This window comes from Lepeophtheirus salmonis, chromosome 5 (assembly GCF_016086655.4).
Source record: "Lepeophtheirus salmonis chromosome 5, UVic_Lsal_1.4, whole genome shotgun sequence".
In the NCBI taxonomy this organism is placed as follows: domain Eukaryota; kingdom Metazoa; phylum Arthropoda; class Copepoda; order Siphonostomatoida; family Caligidae; genus Lepeophtheirus; species Lepeophtheirus salmonis.
The window spans coordinates 21,349,424-21,365,816 of record NC_052135.2 but is presented as its reverse complement, the minus strand read 5'-3'; the positions used below and the strand labels follow the sequence as shown (position 1 = coordinate 21,365,816).

Sequence of the window (16,393 nt, the reverse complement as noted above, 5' to 3'; positions counted from 1 at the left end):
GCATGAATGACCTTATATTAAATAATTTTTCAGGGATGCTCATTTCTTTCTCTGCAGGAGAAGAGGTAATTTATAAGTAATACTCAAGTAATAGGTATATTATTATTTAGGTATAAATTTCTTTCATTTTTTTAAGTATTTTATTTTCCTAAATTTTTTTCGTATACTTAAATGTTTAAACTATCGTTTGACGAAATTTGATAATCTCTCATGAACCATCTACATGATATTGTAGGTCGCAAAATCATAATATAGAATTAAAAAAGCTGAGAAAAGGAAGTAGTAATTTCTGTCGAAAAGTTCAGATTACTCCGTCGCTGTTAAATGAAATATTAAATAGGAAATATTGACATCACTGAAATCAAAAGAAAATGCTACATCAAATAACGTTTCTTAATGCCTTCAAATCTTATTTTTTTCCGATCCTTTAACACACCTATAGGAATGTGGATGATACAAACCGCATACGGATAGTAATTAATAATACATTTATTCAATAATATCTAATTAAGTTAAGTATTAATTGATTTATTAATTATTATTTAGTTAATTGACAGATTGAGCTTTTGACCGCGGATTGGAAATGTCGCTAGTGTCTTTGAGATACTTTTGGTGATAATAATATTATTAATAATAAATGACGTCACGTATTTGATCAGTTGCGATATTATTTATTAATATTTAATATTCTATCTATTATTTAATAATTGACATTGTGTATTATTCTACCCCAGTTTAACTTTTAATTATCATTTTAATATTTAATAATTAATTAATAAATAACTGTTAACTGAAGTATTTGCCTACCCTCCCGCAACATAGAGAAGTAAGTTGAAAGATGGGTGAAGTTCAGCGGACCGATTCTCGAATCGTGGAGCATCTTTTATCTTTAAAAGGTAGTGTTCATTGTATGTTTTTGTATTTTCTCTGAGGTTCTAAGAATATTTTTCATGATTGATATCATCCCTTAGTTATGCGTCTAAGTCGACCTCGTTTTTCACAGAATCTATTGATTACGGATGATTCCAAAAATGCATTGAGTGGAATAATGAGTAGTGAACACCTCAAAGATCCTGCATCTTGTAAAGATTTGCCTGAAGCGGCCCTGGGTCGTCTTCTAGTTTTGCCGCAAAGTTTTGGGTTAGTGCAAAATACATACTGATAGTCAAATCTATACTTATATTATAATTTAAGAATTAAATTGCATCATTTTTAGAATGCTTTATCTTGGAGAAACTTTTTCCTGCTACATTTCTCTTCACAACGATTCAACGGAGGGATGTATGTCTATTTCCTTAAAATGTGATTTGCAAACCACAGTCCATAGGATTACGCTCTATCCACCTAATAACTCCAAGGACTCTGTTATACAGAATCAACTTCTCCCTGGAGATTCAATAGATCACGTGCTAAATTATGAAGTGAAGGATTTAGGGACTCATATCCTTGTATGTGAGGTATTTTATTCCTCTTCTAAATCTGGTACTAATGAAAAATCATCATTTCGTAAATTCTTCAAGTTTGAGGTTAAAAAACCTCTTGACGTTCAAGCTAATTTCCATAGTAGTGATGTAAGTGACTAATTCTTTTTGCTATTTACTCTATTTTTGACATTTAACTTGATTGATAGGATAATGAAGTATTTGTTGAGGCCACCATTCAAAATGCTACGACTGGATGTTTGTATCTTGAAAAAGTTGTTTTTGAACCTTCAAATCATTTTAATGTTTCATCATTGAATTCTATTGTGGGATTAGATGAGGACAATTCTGTGTTTGGTACTGTTAACTGCTTACAAGCCAACGACTCTCGTCAATATATTTTTTGCTTAACTCCCAAATCTAATTCGAAATCAGATCATAAACTTTTAAAGTCAATAATTGCTGTTGGTAAAATTGATGTTATATGGAGAACAAATCTTGGTGAGAGAGGACGAATTAAAACTTCTCAACTTCAGAGATCTCCTCCTGTAATGAATGATATTCATTTTTATATTGATTCATGTCCAAGTGTGGTAATGCTCTATCAGGCATTCAATTTTACTGCCAAAATTTATAATAACTCGTAAGTGAAACTTTAGGAAGCGTTCTGAAGCAATTCAATTATTATTTTTCTTCAATAGTGAAAGAACCTTAGAATTGGATGCAAGTTCTGTTGATAAAGATAAGTCTAGAATGATGTGGATTGGAACAACTTCTCAAAAACTTGGATTGCTTCAGCCAGATGGGTGTATGGACCTCAATTTGTCAGTTGTTCCTTTAGACACTGGATTACAGGTATATCAAATCTTAGCCACCTTTTTGTATTAATTATTCATTTAATAAATTGCTTATATCTTTAGGTTATCTCTGGAATAAGAATAACGGATAATCTTCTAAAAAGAACTTATGAATTTGATGATCAAAATCAAGTTTTTGTCACGTCAGATTTACCTATTTACGAAGCTATTCTTTCTCAAGTTACTGCTTAAAAATCCTTTTCTCAGCATTTATTTATTATTATAACATATTTTTAAACGCATAATTATTCAATCATTTTCATTTAAAAAAATCACAAAATATTTATGTTTCTACGCGTTAAAATTTCACTAAAAGGATTCATTTATCCATTTTTGGAATGTTTCCAGTTTAAATTCCTTGATATTTTTTGCACATTTCATGGATTTTCATTTTGGTACATTTACGAATTCAATTTGATTATTGAGTTTTATAGCTAGTTGTCATATAAATTATAATATATATGTTTTGGTAAGTTGCTCAAAGATTATGTGGTTATTTTTGGATATTATAATGAGGCAGGTTGGATCGGTTAAGGTATTATGGATACACGGTATATATAAACACCATGTTGATATGTTTGTTGGTAAACTATCCAAACCCGTATGGTAAATAAAATATAAATTGATACACAAAAGTATTTTTTAAATCAATTTTAATCCTGGATTATGACCTTGCTGGTTTCAAATCTCTGTTGTGAGATCTCATAGCATATTTATGTCAACATTTCAATAATTTTTGACAAATCTAAACAATTAGAAAATTATGTGGAATAAAGATATGGATATCTGTTTATAGCTGTACCGATTAATTATTATTGTTTCCTAAGCATCAACAAACCAGAATGTATATAATATAGCCGATGGCTTGGCTGTATTTTCTCTTCTTACTACAATATATCATGTACATATGGTTGCACTATGAAACCATTCAGGGATATTTTATTTCTCATCCTATCTGTAATTAGACCATGTATGTTTATGATGCAATGTAGTAAATTACTTTTTTATATAATTAATCAAAACCTTCTATATTAATCGTAAAATGATCATACTATTATGATCATGTCCTGTGTCCAGCATTATCAACGATACATTTCTATAATATATGTACATATATAATTCAAAATTTATTTTCAAAAGTTTTTCATATTCCCTAATATCACTTACCCATCTGCCATCAATCATCATGTATTATATTTATATATACCTAGCGGTAGTAACCAGCAGTTTTTAAAAAGTTTTTTCAATGTCCCATTTCGCTTAAATGAATTTTTTTGAGGGCACTTTGCCAAAATCTGTGCCATCAAAGTCTGTCAAGATCCTTGACTCATCAATAGATATTCTTTTTAGTATTTTTTTAGTCAGTGAAGTCATGAAGTTTTATTTGATTAAACTCACGTGCTATTATACCCATGGATCTAAATTTCCCCACAATCTTATCGGCAATCTCTTAAAGTTTTGTGGGAGTAATTTAAGCGTAAACCACATGAGTGGAGCCTAAAAAAGATAAAGGATATTTAAAATTTTTCGTTCTATGTTCTTTATATTTAATTTGACTTAGGATTCATGATCTGCAATCTGCCAATGGATATAGTGGATGATTCATTATCCAAAATAGGCTTTACAATATGATGGATACATTAATTAAGTGATTGAATGACCAACAAAAACTTTTTTTTATTACTAAGCAACGCCATAACTCCTAGTGTAAGATGCAATACTGATTGCCTTTGAAAGATATTGGATGGCAAATTTGATGAACTGTAGAATTTAATTTAAGAAAGGGACCTTTGAATAGTTGTATTTTCTCCAAAAATTCATTTTTTGAGATTTTGGCATCTTTACAAACTTCAACTTTAATTATCCGAAAGCTTGAAATCTATCTCTAAAATGTAGAATTTTCACATCAAAATGGGCTGATAGTTATGCTCTTTTGTTCAGACAGCTCATATAATCATGATCATTGTCTGGCAATAGCTCGGCTCATCCATAAATTTGGACTTGTAATTAGAATTTCATTCTTGTTGTCGCTTTAAATTAGGATTTTTGTTTTAACAAGCGTTGTGATTCGTCGAGAAATCAAAGAATTTAACCATTTCAACACTTGGTCTGGGAATCATCAGACCTAGGTCATTGGTGTCCCTCCAAGTCCGGAGTCGGTGATCCAGGTAAGAACAAACCTCCAAAATTTGTGAATGGTATCATAAATGCATGTTTTGTTGAACTTTTTGCTGATAGGCTATTTGACAAGCAGTTTATTGGAGGCACTTCGAGTACTAATGAAATTTTTTATAACTTGATCTGGGATCACTGTCCCAAAACTACCTTTGTCGGGAGAATGCGCAAGGAGCTCGCTGTGTATGATGCTACTCTAGTATAAAATGGGGGAGAGATGTCTACAATCCCAGTTTTTGATAAGATTGGCCTGAAATTTGGCCCTCATTTGATATTTAGTATTTAGTAGATTGATAATAAGTGTTTGAAATATGCCTATGTAACGGGACAGAAGAGCGTCATCAATCCAGGCGTGGACAGTCCCAAAATTAAAAGTCTCAGAAAAATTGTGACTTATTCACCTGGTGGCTTCTAAAATGATGATACCAATGTACTTTAAAAACACTATTTACGACCGTTTTCATGCATTTGCATCCTTTTGTGATGGTACTGATTCATAAAAACTCGTTTATCTCAAAACGGTATTTTCACAGTTGGGCCGTCATGTTTAGGTCACTATTTCTCAGCATCCACTGGTCCGATTCCCTGAATTTTTGGCCTTATTATTGTGCAAACATTGTTCTAGGTGCTAAACCTCCATTAATTAAAATTGAAGACTAAGTATCTATACTAAGCTCTTCTTATGGTGTCAGATGGTAGGATAAATGTGTAATTTTTGTACTAATGATAGACGGAATTCTCCTATGATTTCAATTTTTATGAACGACTGAAAATTGGTAGTTTAGCACCTTTATTTAGACCTAAAGTTTGAGCCTGTGTAGTGAGAAGTTATGTTTCCTCAGTACTTAGTAATTTGGTTTCATATATGTACCTTCCTAGCGTTACTTGCCCAATGGCGGCCATTTTGAATATTCAATTTGTAATTATCCTGAATATGATGGAATATAAAATCATTTGATTATGACTCTACATGAAGTCTTATCAACTTATGATGAATTTCATTCGTGATATGCAATGTCTGAGAGTGCCGTGGTTTGTCAAAAAGGGCTATGTTTTTTCTCTTCTAAGTGTCCATTCTTGCCTTAATATGCGGTCTGTTTGGGAAACTAAATAGAAAATGATTAAAGTCCATTTTAGACCTCCAAACAAAATAATAGACATTTTGTAGATATAAAATATCAATATCATAATGTATTAAGAATGAATTGAAATCTTTCCTTGTCTCTTGAATTCTAAAATGATTTCTCTGATCTCATGACATCAATCTTAATTGGACCATGAATAAAGACTTTAGTAGATGAAAAATATGTAGGAAACGTTTCTTCAATAGCCAAATCTGATTCAAGCTTTCATTGAGCTATACTTTTTTTTACCAATTAAGATACCGTAGAATGTACTTGATATAATTATAATACCTTAGACTCAAGTATTTAAGGGGGGTTTCTTCTGCTTCCGCTTGAGTCTATTCGTCCTCTTCACCTCTCTCCTTAGATTCAAGCCATATTTCTTCTTCATCGTATTATTCTATAATGATGATTTGTGTATGCTTGTATATTTAAAGACTATTGAGTATTGACAGTCACAGGGGCGTTCGCTAAGTTTTTAGTTTATTTGAAAAAATTTCAAAAGTTAAAAATTTTCCCACGCCATTAGTTAGATCTTTCTTTCGAAAAAAAATCCTTGAGAAATATTTTACTTTTGTTTTCCCATTACAACTTTTTTTTTTTTTTTTACAAATTGACTATTTTTCCTTCATCAAAATAAAAATTCCTTGATTTGGGTTGGGCTACAGCCCCTCCAGCGGAGGCCCTTGCAGTCAAGTTGTATATAATTATGTAAGTACGTAACAAAAAATCCAAAATAACTTAAACAAAGGCTTTAAATAGGTGTCTGCATTGTATAATGAGTGTACAATTTCATTGATAACAAAATCCCATTTTATATAAGCCCTGAATTACTGTACCTTTTCTAAGCCAAAACTATACCATTAGAAAAATATCATAAGATCACACCTGCCATTGAAAATTATGTCTACAAAGATGCACCATATCTTGGTATATATATTTCTTTTTTTTAAAGGAATTTTTCCAAATAAAATACGATTTTCTTATATTTTCATGGACTAAATTGACATAAGATCTCACGCAACCATAAGTTCAAAACATGAAAACCCTCTGTTCAAGCCATAGAGATATAAAGTATATCGGCTTACTCTCTAGAATGACAAGGAAAATTTATTGAAGCGTTCAGCTGATGAACAATAAAAAATCATAAGGATCAAATCATTCAGTTATTATGTCAACATTAGCCTTTCAGTTATCAATAAAATTTCTTAAAATCTATATAAATTAATAATTAATGATGAAATAACCTTGTAATTTTTACAAGAGGAGTTTGGTATTATGTAAGTTTATCATAATGGATATAATGAGAATTATTATTTTATTCGTAGAGTTCAATGCCTGGATTGCATTCAATTGTACTTAAAGAACACCGGTTTTTTCTATGTACATCCATAGAGCACGATCCTGCGAGTGAATCGTGGAATAAATGTGAACTTAAACACGATTATGTGAAAATAAGCGTTTTTCCTGATGTATTTTGATAACTTCATAAAACAATAAAATGTTTTGGCATCCTTGTTACTTAATTGAATATTCCATATATAAAATTGCCGTCTATTTTCAGATGCCCTTTTGAAGCAATGGATAGTAAACTGCCATAGCTAAGATTGGAAACAAACCAAATGGTCAAAGATCTGTTCTAAGCACTTCAAGGACTCTGACATAATCAATTTTTTAGTGGTACCAACTATTTTTTTAACGTAGCTACAGCATGCCTTATGAGCAAGGATTTTATTTTTATAATGAAAAAACCAACTATGTTTATGAATTAAATTATGAATAAAAACGAAGAAAGGGCACACACAACAACCGAGTTTCCTTTTTTAATTTCCAAATTTAGTTTTTTTCAGTACAAAAATGACATTTTTAATTATATATATTGCATTCCTTCGATGATAATATTGTCTAAACTACGGTGATCACAAAACCTACGTCTGTGAGAATGCCATCATAACCAGCGATGCTAATCGTATGCACTTTTTAGCTTGTTTTTTTTTTTCTTTTTTTTTTTGAGTTGGAAGACCTGAAGGGTGGTTTTACTGTTAGTAGGCGGTTATCATTTTTTTTTAAATATTCCATTTACTGGTCCGATGGAGTTATACTGATTAAATATAGGTAAACATTATAGTATTACAATTATTCCATCTGACCTAGGAATCTTCTTTAAAATTCATATACATAATGTATATTTCCGACTCTAGGAACATCCGAGATGCAAACCTATGCAAATTGAGTTGAAGAGAAAAGATTCTCCTGAGGGTATTGTCCATTGAGCTATGTCGTTCATTTTCTGTGGAGTAAGTTTTCCTTTTGTAATACATACAACTGAAATTATATCACTGACAATACATTAATGAACGTTGCTCAAAATTCTTGAGCAAGAAATGACGATTGAAGTTATATCTCAACATGAGGTAGAATCTTTTTTCTATGCTGTATCCGTGGCTTTCTCAGGCTTGGACCCGTTCACTCTTTTTCTGTTCGTTCATTCATTATTTGAAATTTTTCATTCGAAGCTCATTCGTTCATTTTCAGAAAACTTTTCGTTAGTCGTTTATTTGTTCACTTTTTTACGTTTATTCGTTCATTTTTAACTGGAAGAAGAAAGTTTTGTGGGGACGATAAAGATGAATGTTCCCACCACTACTTAGCAACAAATCCAGTAAATTTGGATCTTTTATATATTCATAGTATTAAATTCTTCCTTGATCAAGCCATGTTTATAATTATTTCAGTTAGACCATGTCTATTGGTCTACCGTTTAAAGCATGTCACGGCAAAAACTGAGCATTTCCAGCTTTTTGTATAATTTGAATAAAATACAAAATCTGGTTTTACCTCCATTAAACGGTCGTTTTTTCAAATACTCTTATCTAACGGGTTTATGAGTTATGTTTTTCTAATGCATTTAATTAAGTCTTTTATATGAATTTAAATCTTTTTATTCTATTGAAATCGGATTTTCTTATTTTGGGTATATTTCATTTTTATATCTAAACTAACACGGTTAGAATTAGTTTATATAATAAACCTCTATAGTTAAAAACAGTCATTAGCATTTAAGAGAAGCTGAATCTAGAAGTATTTATCAGACATTTTACGTCTGTTTGGCCGAAGCACTAAATTAGCTTTAGAAAAGAGCCTCTCACTTGAGGCACTTGACGGGAGGATGGTATTCATCTTAAGGAAGACTTTCTTAATTTTTCTCCCGACAGTATAGAATAAATGTCGCTTGATTCATCAGACAAGTATTGGTTAACTTCTTGCTCAACAGTGACAGTTCTCCTTGGTCTTTTTATATTTTAGCTACAAGAAGCCATTTCCGTCTGCACTGTTTGGTTGGCTACAGATTCTGAATCATCCATTGCTCTGAGATCTTCAGAGTTAGATATCTTTCAATAATAATTTTTTTTCTCGCTGACGGTGTTGGAGAATTTGGGGTATTGGTTGTAGTAATCTCTTTGTCAGCTTAGCAAAGGTAGGATAATATTGCTTATTCTCCACTTATTGGCTTTAGAGCCTTTTTGCAGTCATTTGTTGCTACCAAATTCAGGCTATGTGCGGCACATCTGCAAAAAAAAAAAAAAATGATTATCTAAATTTGACCTTATTATATGAAAGACTGCTTATATATTAATTTAAATTTGCTTGGTCTTTTCTGTTATACCACTACGAGCCAAATGATTATAAAAGTAGATAGTTTAACCAAAAAAAATCAATTAATTTTTAAATTTCTGAGCAATAGAACTTAATAATGGATCTCTTCAGCCAAATTCATGAAACCAGGACAGCGGCAATGAATTTCGTAAGATCTAAAAATTAAGAATTGATATTATTATACATGATAAATAATACATTTAGAGTTGTGGACTCGGAGTTTTAAAAAAATTATAAGATTCCACCACTATGTAATAACTAGTGAAGTGTGACTCAATCATCAAAAATAGTTATAATTGCCAACATTCGATGATAGTAAATAAAGGACACCATGACAGGGCCAGATTTATCATAATGACTGAAGGGGCTGAAACCCTAGAGCCTTGCGCTGCACTTACTACAAAAAGTGCTTAATAGTTCCAGTGTCCCCTAAACCTCCGCAGAGGAATTGCTCATAACATCCAGCATCTTTCTTCACCTACACTATGGGGACCCCGCACGTTGTTGATCCACCCCTGGAGCTTGTAGTTCACCTATTGTCGGATGCAGAAAGAACTTGACATAATAAATAAAATCATAACATTTATACACAAATGATCTCTAGTAAAAACTTCAGGATACTTTGAATGACTAAATAAAAAAGAAAAACAACGTGAATCTACTAAGGTAGTCAACAAAAAACAGTACGTTCTCCATATCTATAGTACTCCCTGTCCAAACATAATAAGTAATAACTCCTTATTATATCTGTTGCAAATAATAACAAAACAATAGCTCAAACGGAAAAAAAAAAATATATATATATATGTGCACTAAGACATTTTTCAGCTATTGCTCACGCGGTTCCTCGTTTTGCTACTTCGTTTGAAGCTTTTGAAAATTTTAATTACTACTCCCTGGCTTTATCAAACCCCCAGTAAAAATCACTTGTCGCGTGTATGCATTCTTTCTCTAAGGATATTACCCAAGTTTGATTAAAAATTATGTGCAATATATAAACAAAAACTTATGTTAATTTTAAAGCTTGTAGTCTTATTTATTGACCGATAAGATTTAAAAAAAATATTTCCATTAGTATAAAATATAATAGGCATATTATAGGAAGTTTAATTTTTGTATGTGTATTTATTCATTGTACCTAATATTCCATTATTACTTACTTTTCTTATGAATAATTCTAACATGTTTTAAAAATATTTTTATACATGTAACAAGAAAAAATAAATATAAAAATTTTATATTTCATTTTTTAATATTATATTTCATTATGTAATTGAATTATCCATTTTTTAATTGTATTCTTTTTCGCCGATAATAAAGAAGAAAAACTAAAGATTCTTGTTATTGGCTTTTAGTGGTTTGGGGATCCAAGCCATAAGAAAATTCCAATTTCAACAGCATAAAAAAAACCGTATTCATGATAATAATTTGAAGCTTCATTCAAAGAATATAATTGAATCAAGTCCTGATGCTGTTTAATATTACTATTTCATGGATATTCCCTCAAAAAATGTCTTCCTCCGATGATCACTAATTAGTAAGGATCTCTTATTAAACATCGAAGGCAGTTTTAAATATATTTAGATATGATTGCTGTGAATTTTCTTCTATTGGAATAATTTATGATCTCATTCATCACTCAATGTAGAGTAATTCACCTATAAATAAAATAACATGTTAATAAACTTAAAATTTCTTTTCAATTCTTTAATTTTTTTACTTTTTTGGAAATCCTATCATGGATTACTCAAGCATTAGTTGGTACATCTATGTCATGGTTTCTTGTTGTGGAGAAAAAGTTATTTTTTGTTTTTCCGGTCTAACCTTGAAGTAAGATGGTTGTTGAGGGATTTGATATTAACTTATATGTCTTTTGTTAATACAATGGATGTCCAGTGTAATTTTTTAATGGTTTACAAAGTGAAACTTTTACATCCAGGTTGAAAAATGCCGATATGCTGGAGGGCACATTATTCCTGATCATTACATTTCTATTATCACAAAAATATAAATCTGATGATACTTGGCATTCCTGTAATTGGACTAAGGAATATTTGATGTACATGCCTTGTTGCTGATCAACAGCATTGAAATCCACACATGAAAATAAAAATCAACACTTTGATGATTGATCAAAGCAGGTGTAGGTAGATACCTGTATAGCGTTAATAGATTATTTATAGGATAAAGAGGAATGCGCAGTATGATATTTATTAAATTAGTATCTTTTTCTAATTTATAGGTCAATGGGAGTTCAATCAAATTATTTGTTGGCATTATTCTAAACAATTCTAAAACATTAGAAATAAACATTTTCTTATTTATCAACTGATATTACAGAGCATTGAAGCTCTTAACAGTATGTAAGTATTAAAACTAATTATAAATCTTAATTATATTTAACAACAATAATTATAATCTGTCAAGGTCGAAGGAATAAAAGCAAAACAGCTCGAACGAAATATAATATCTTTATGCCAGATGCTTTTTTATAAATTCCAGCACAACTATAAAGGCTCCTAACTTATTCAATGGTGTGCTCGATTTTCTCTTTACCTCTGGATTTAAATTGAAAAAATATCTTGTGGAGCACTAAAGTACTTTCCATCAATCAATGACTCTATAAGATTGAGAAAAAACATTAGTTAGATGAACTTACAAGTAAATTTCTTTTTCAATTTTCCTAGAGTACTAAGAAGATGATGCTCTTGCATAAAAATGTTAAGACTAAAGTTGAATCTGTTATTACATATAAATAAACTATCCAACATGTCAGTAAAAAGTAATTTTGCTCCCCTGGTACACATTTCAAAATCTTAGCTACCCCTCATATAAATGTGGGGCGTCAATCTAAAATCAATCTTGAACTAAAATTAAGATAAGGAGAAAATCACAATGAATTTTTGTACTTCATATATACAAACAGCCCAATACTTCATAGAGATTTTGAGGCAATTATGCGCTTTATATTTTAATATTTCGGGCAAGTGAAGATACATAAGAGTTTTAAAGATATTTTTGAGCCTTTATTTTATTTTACATACTTAAATTGGCCTCGATATGACCTTTCAAATAAAACTTTTTAATTTTCCATTCTTTTATAGTGACACTCAGTTTTGGCTAATTTAGAGGCAATTTGCAGTGCATCCAAAGGGTGAAGAGGACAAATTTCTATATATAAATTGTCAATGTTTCGTAGAAGAATACATAAGTAATCCAAAATCAATTTTGAGAAAAATCATTATAGCTTTCTTTTGTGTTGACAGACCACAAATGCCTTTATCTATATATAACACCCCTCCCTAACTAATGCAGTTGTAGCCAATATATGTAATTATATTTCAAAATTACTATTTGAAAAATAGACATGACGTATAAGAGTAAAAAAAACAAAAAAACAAACAGTTGTTGACATGAACGAACAACTGAGCTCAATTGATGATTGGGAAATTAATTATAGTCCTTACTTGTTTGGAGGAGCACGACATGAAAGTAAATTATTATCAAGTAAGTTCAATACAATATTTTTGATTAATACAAATATAACTTCAATTCATTGTAAGGCTGGGAAATTGTTTTTACTGATTCTTGTAATGGGATTTACATATAACATAATATTAAAATCATCAGACATCAATAGGGAGTTTTCTCACCAAATCATGGATCTTAGCCATAATATTTCCAATTTTGAAAGGATTATTACTGAGGAAGAACCTCTTATAAGAGAAGAAAATGTTAAATATATATTTTACTACACTTCAATTTATGGTGGAAGTTGGGAACTTATATTTGGTTATGGACGACAACCCTTCGCTAAATGTGAATACAAGTAATACATTTCATAAAAATAATTAACCAATTCCAAAGTTGCCGCAAAGTTTGCTATTTTGTTACTTTGCATATTTTTAAGAGCCTCAGATGCCTGATATGCGGAAAGTTTAGAAAGGTGAAAGTTTACTATAATAGTACTCACTTCACCGCCAGAAATAGATATATTTTTAATACAAATTAATTGTAATGTAGCATAAGCTTTGCTTACTTATTAGTAGAGATGGGATTTGTGTAAGAGCGTGAGGAGAAGGCAGAAGCAAGACATATGGTTTGACTTAATTAAGACCCTTCTTACTATTAAATGCCTTTATTAGATATTTGGAGGACAAAATGAATTATTGCTATAAAGAGGAGAACCTTCTGCATTTAAAATACCACTAATGCAGGGAATATATGATAATCATATATATTTATTATATTATGCATTTTTTTTAATACACAAAAGAAACGTGGGAAATCTTCCTTCAAAAATCTATGTTAATACCACGTCGACTATTTATGAAAAAAAGAAAAAGAAAGTGCACCAACTGTTTTTCCTCTTCTAATCTGTAAACTGTGTTTTTTGTCTCTACAATAATCCTATCCCTGCTCATTATTAATTTATTTACATCCCTGAAATAGTGGAACCACTTTGTGTTTAAGGTTGCTTATTGGTTGTTTGTATGCTTATACAAGTTTGACCATCTGCGCGATCTAGTAGCTTACTAATGCTCTATTCATTAATCATTAACAATTTTAATAGATAGTATGTTATTTTATGGAGAATTCTCTAAATGTTGTTTCTTATAGTTGAGAGACAGCTTAACTGTATCTATAAAAATGGAGATACATCAGAATAAATAAATTTAAAAAAGATATTTCACAAATATTAGTTTTCCTAAGAGAAAATCTTTATTTATGCGAACTTTCCTCACTTTGAGTTGAGTATGGTGTGAGCTAAACTGTAATATATGTAATTGTCCTGGACAATTTCTTTCATTTATTTTTTCAGTAACTGTTTCCTCACGCAGGACAATTCAAAGCCAATTCCATTTCACAAATATTCAGCAACTTTAATACATGCCAGGGACTGTTGTAGTTCAGACATTGCAAACAGTTTGCGACGAAGCCGTCGGGAAATAAAGGGTCCTTTCATTCATTATACAATGGAGAGTGCAAATTATGATTGCAGATTTGATTTTAGATTATATAATGAAGTATTCAATTGGACTATGGGATATCATCCATATGCCGACATTCCATCAATGTACGGTAACACTTATAGTGTCAAGAAAAAACAGCCAATACCTGATCTTATAAAAATAATGAAAATAAAGCATAAGCTGGCTTTCTGGATTGCTACACACGTAGGGTCAGCGGGAAAAAGGGACGACTATGTCCGAAAACTTCAGAAATATATGACGGTCGACAAATATGGATTATCAGGTCCTAATTTTTGTCCAGATTCTCCTAACCCTATGCGAATTGATTGTAAGAAGCATCATGCTCCGTACTATAAATTTTATTTTGCATTTGAAAACTCTTTATGCCGAGACTATGTGACAGAAAAGTTTTTTCATGCCCTTCGTCTTCCTGTGGTGCCTGTCGTTTATGGCAAATCTAATTACACTGCCGTTGCACCCCCACACTCCTTTATCGACGTAAGAGACTTCAAGTCTCCAAAGGCTGTGGCCGAGTATCTCATGTACCTTGACAAAAATGATACCGCCTATCTTGAATATTTCAAATGGAAACTTGAAGGGCGTTACAAGATTACGAGCTTTGATCAAGAGGCTCAAAAGACTCTTTGCATATTATGTGATAGGTTAAATAATCTCCAGCATAAACGTGCCTATACAACTTCTCAAATGAATGAATATTGGAAGGGAACAAAAGAAAGTCCAGTATGTAGTTCTCCAGAAGAGCTTATACCTGGGTTTAATGAGTAGATAATAAATTATTAATTTAGTAAGTTTATAATTAAAATTTATTGAGATTTTGTTACTATTGTTTGTCTAATTTGGTTTAATATTTCAACATAGAGATCTTCATTGGATCTCAAAACTTACAATAATTTGCTGTATATACATACTCGTTTTATGGTACAAAATTTATTCAGGTATTTGTACTCTTCTTAATATATATACTTTTGATATATATTTTTTAGGTGTGCCCTCCACAAATTCCCTTTAGAGATCAATGAAAAACAGTCGACAAAACAAATCGATAATCATTCACACATTATGATCAACAATTTAATCCATAGAGATAAAACAAATAGAGTGCTTACGCTGATAAAAACAAGGTACACTTGGAGAAATTTAGTTGCCCAAAACAATGGTTATTTATGCATCAACCCCTCCAGATCTTGTATGGAATCATCCTTTGCCTATACACAAACTGAATAGTTCCACAAAAAAACATATAATCAAATGTAAAAGACAGTGAGGAGGATTTAACATATAAATATTTTAAGAGTCCTCCACCTTCATTACATACCTATTTATTACTACTACAATTTGAATGATTTGGTCAACTTCTTTTTCACATGATCAACTATGTTTTTTATCTTTTTAATATTTTCCTTTCAGATGTCTAAGTAAATTTATGAATTAACTCTTGTTTGATTTAGGGTATCTGACTCTACGTATTATGCACTCAAAAAAGAGTATTACATAGGACTTATATTTTTACTAATTTATATAAATCAAGGACTTCAATTCAATGTATATTGTGTATAATATCCATTAGAAAAATAATGTTTTTTTTCTAGGATAATATTTACATAATTAACAGTTGGCAATAAGAAAAATACAGAAGGCTAACTCTCATATGTTTTTTTTCCAATTTTTTCCTTTCCGTTTTGTTAGTATAAGTAGTGAGTGGGTTAAAAAAAGCTAAACGTATACTGACTATTTTTGATATGATTCATTTTCGGTTATTAATTATGAAGAGTTCAATTATTTTTTAATTATTTGGATTGTCTTATTAAATTTAGAATTTAATCCGAAAAACCCTGATATCTTTTGGATTTCCTTGATTTTTTTCCACAGCTTAACAAAAGCTAATTATATTTCAACCAATCAACGTTCAGATCATTAATAAGGGAAAAAAGAAATAGAAACATCGACAGCCCAGAAAAAAATACAGTTATATTTTTGGGTTTATGAGGTAACGCCGTGAAACACTGACGATTTGAACATTGTTTCCGAGTAGGGCAGCTAAGAGGTTATGACGTTTTATTGGCTTAGCTGCGAGCATCTATGATAAAAATGAAATCTCTGTAACTAGTAAGGACGTAGGCAGAAATTACTCTGATGTCGATCATCAATTATATTATAAGTCCAAA

The 16,393-nt window shown here is 30.7% G+C and overlaps 2 protein-coding genes and 1 long non-coding RNA gene across 3 annotated transcripts; 2 read left to right on the top strand and 1 right to left on the bottom strand.

Annotated features, from left to right (window-relative positions):
* The first annotated feature begins 635 nt into the window (after window positions 1-635).
* On the top strand, window positions 636-3,069 carry LOC121118399 (trafficking protein particle complex subunit 13). Its single transcript, XM_040712980.2, has 6 exons — window positions 636-896; window positions 972-1,140; window positions 1,217-1,571; window positions 1,631-2,064; window positions 2,123-2,276; window positions 2,342-3,069. The coding sequence occupies exons 1-6, from the start codon at window positions 839-841 to the stop codon at window positions 2,468-2,470; spliced, it is 1,299 nt and encodes a 432-aa protein (XP_040568914.1). The 5' UTR covers window positions 636-838; the 3' UTR covers window positions 2,471-3,069.
* A 5,468-nt stretch (window positions 3,070-8,537) lies between these two features.
* On the bottom strand, window positions 8,538-9,866 carry LOC121118995 (uncharacterized). The gene is made up of 2 exons (XR_005864641.2): window positions 9,633-9,866; window positions 8,538-9,146 (listed from the first exon to the last, which is right to left on the bottom strand). It is a non-coding gene; the product is annotated as an uncharacterized lncRNA (long non-coding RNA).
* Window positions 9,867-11,481: 1,615 nt separating this feature from the next.
* On the top strand, window positions 11,482-15,048 carry LOC121118721 (4-galactosyl-N-acetylglucosaminide 3-alpha-L-fucosyltransferase FUT6). The gene is made up of 5 exons (XM_040713312.2): window positions 11,482-11,597; window positions 11,662-11,895; window positions 12,339-12,741; window positions 12,798-13,063; window positions 14,057-15,048. Exons 3-5 carry the CDS (start codon window positions 12,673-12,675, stop codon window positions 14,991-14,993), a joined length of 1,272 nt encoding a protein of 423 aa, XP_040569246.1. The 5' UTR covers window positions 11,482-11,597; window positions 11,662-11,895; window positions 12,339-12,672; the 3' UTR covers window positions 14,994-15,048.
* The last annotated feature ends 1,345 nt before the right edge of the window (window positions 15,049-16,393 follow it).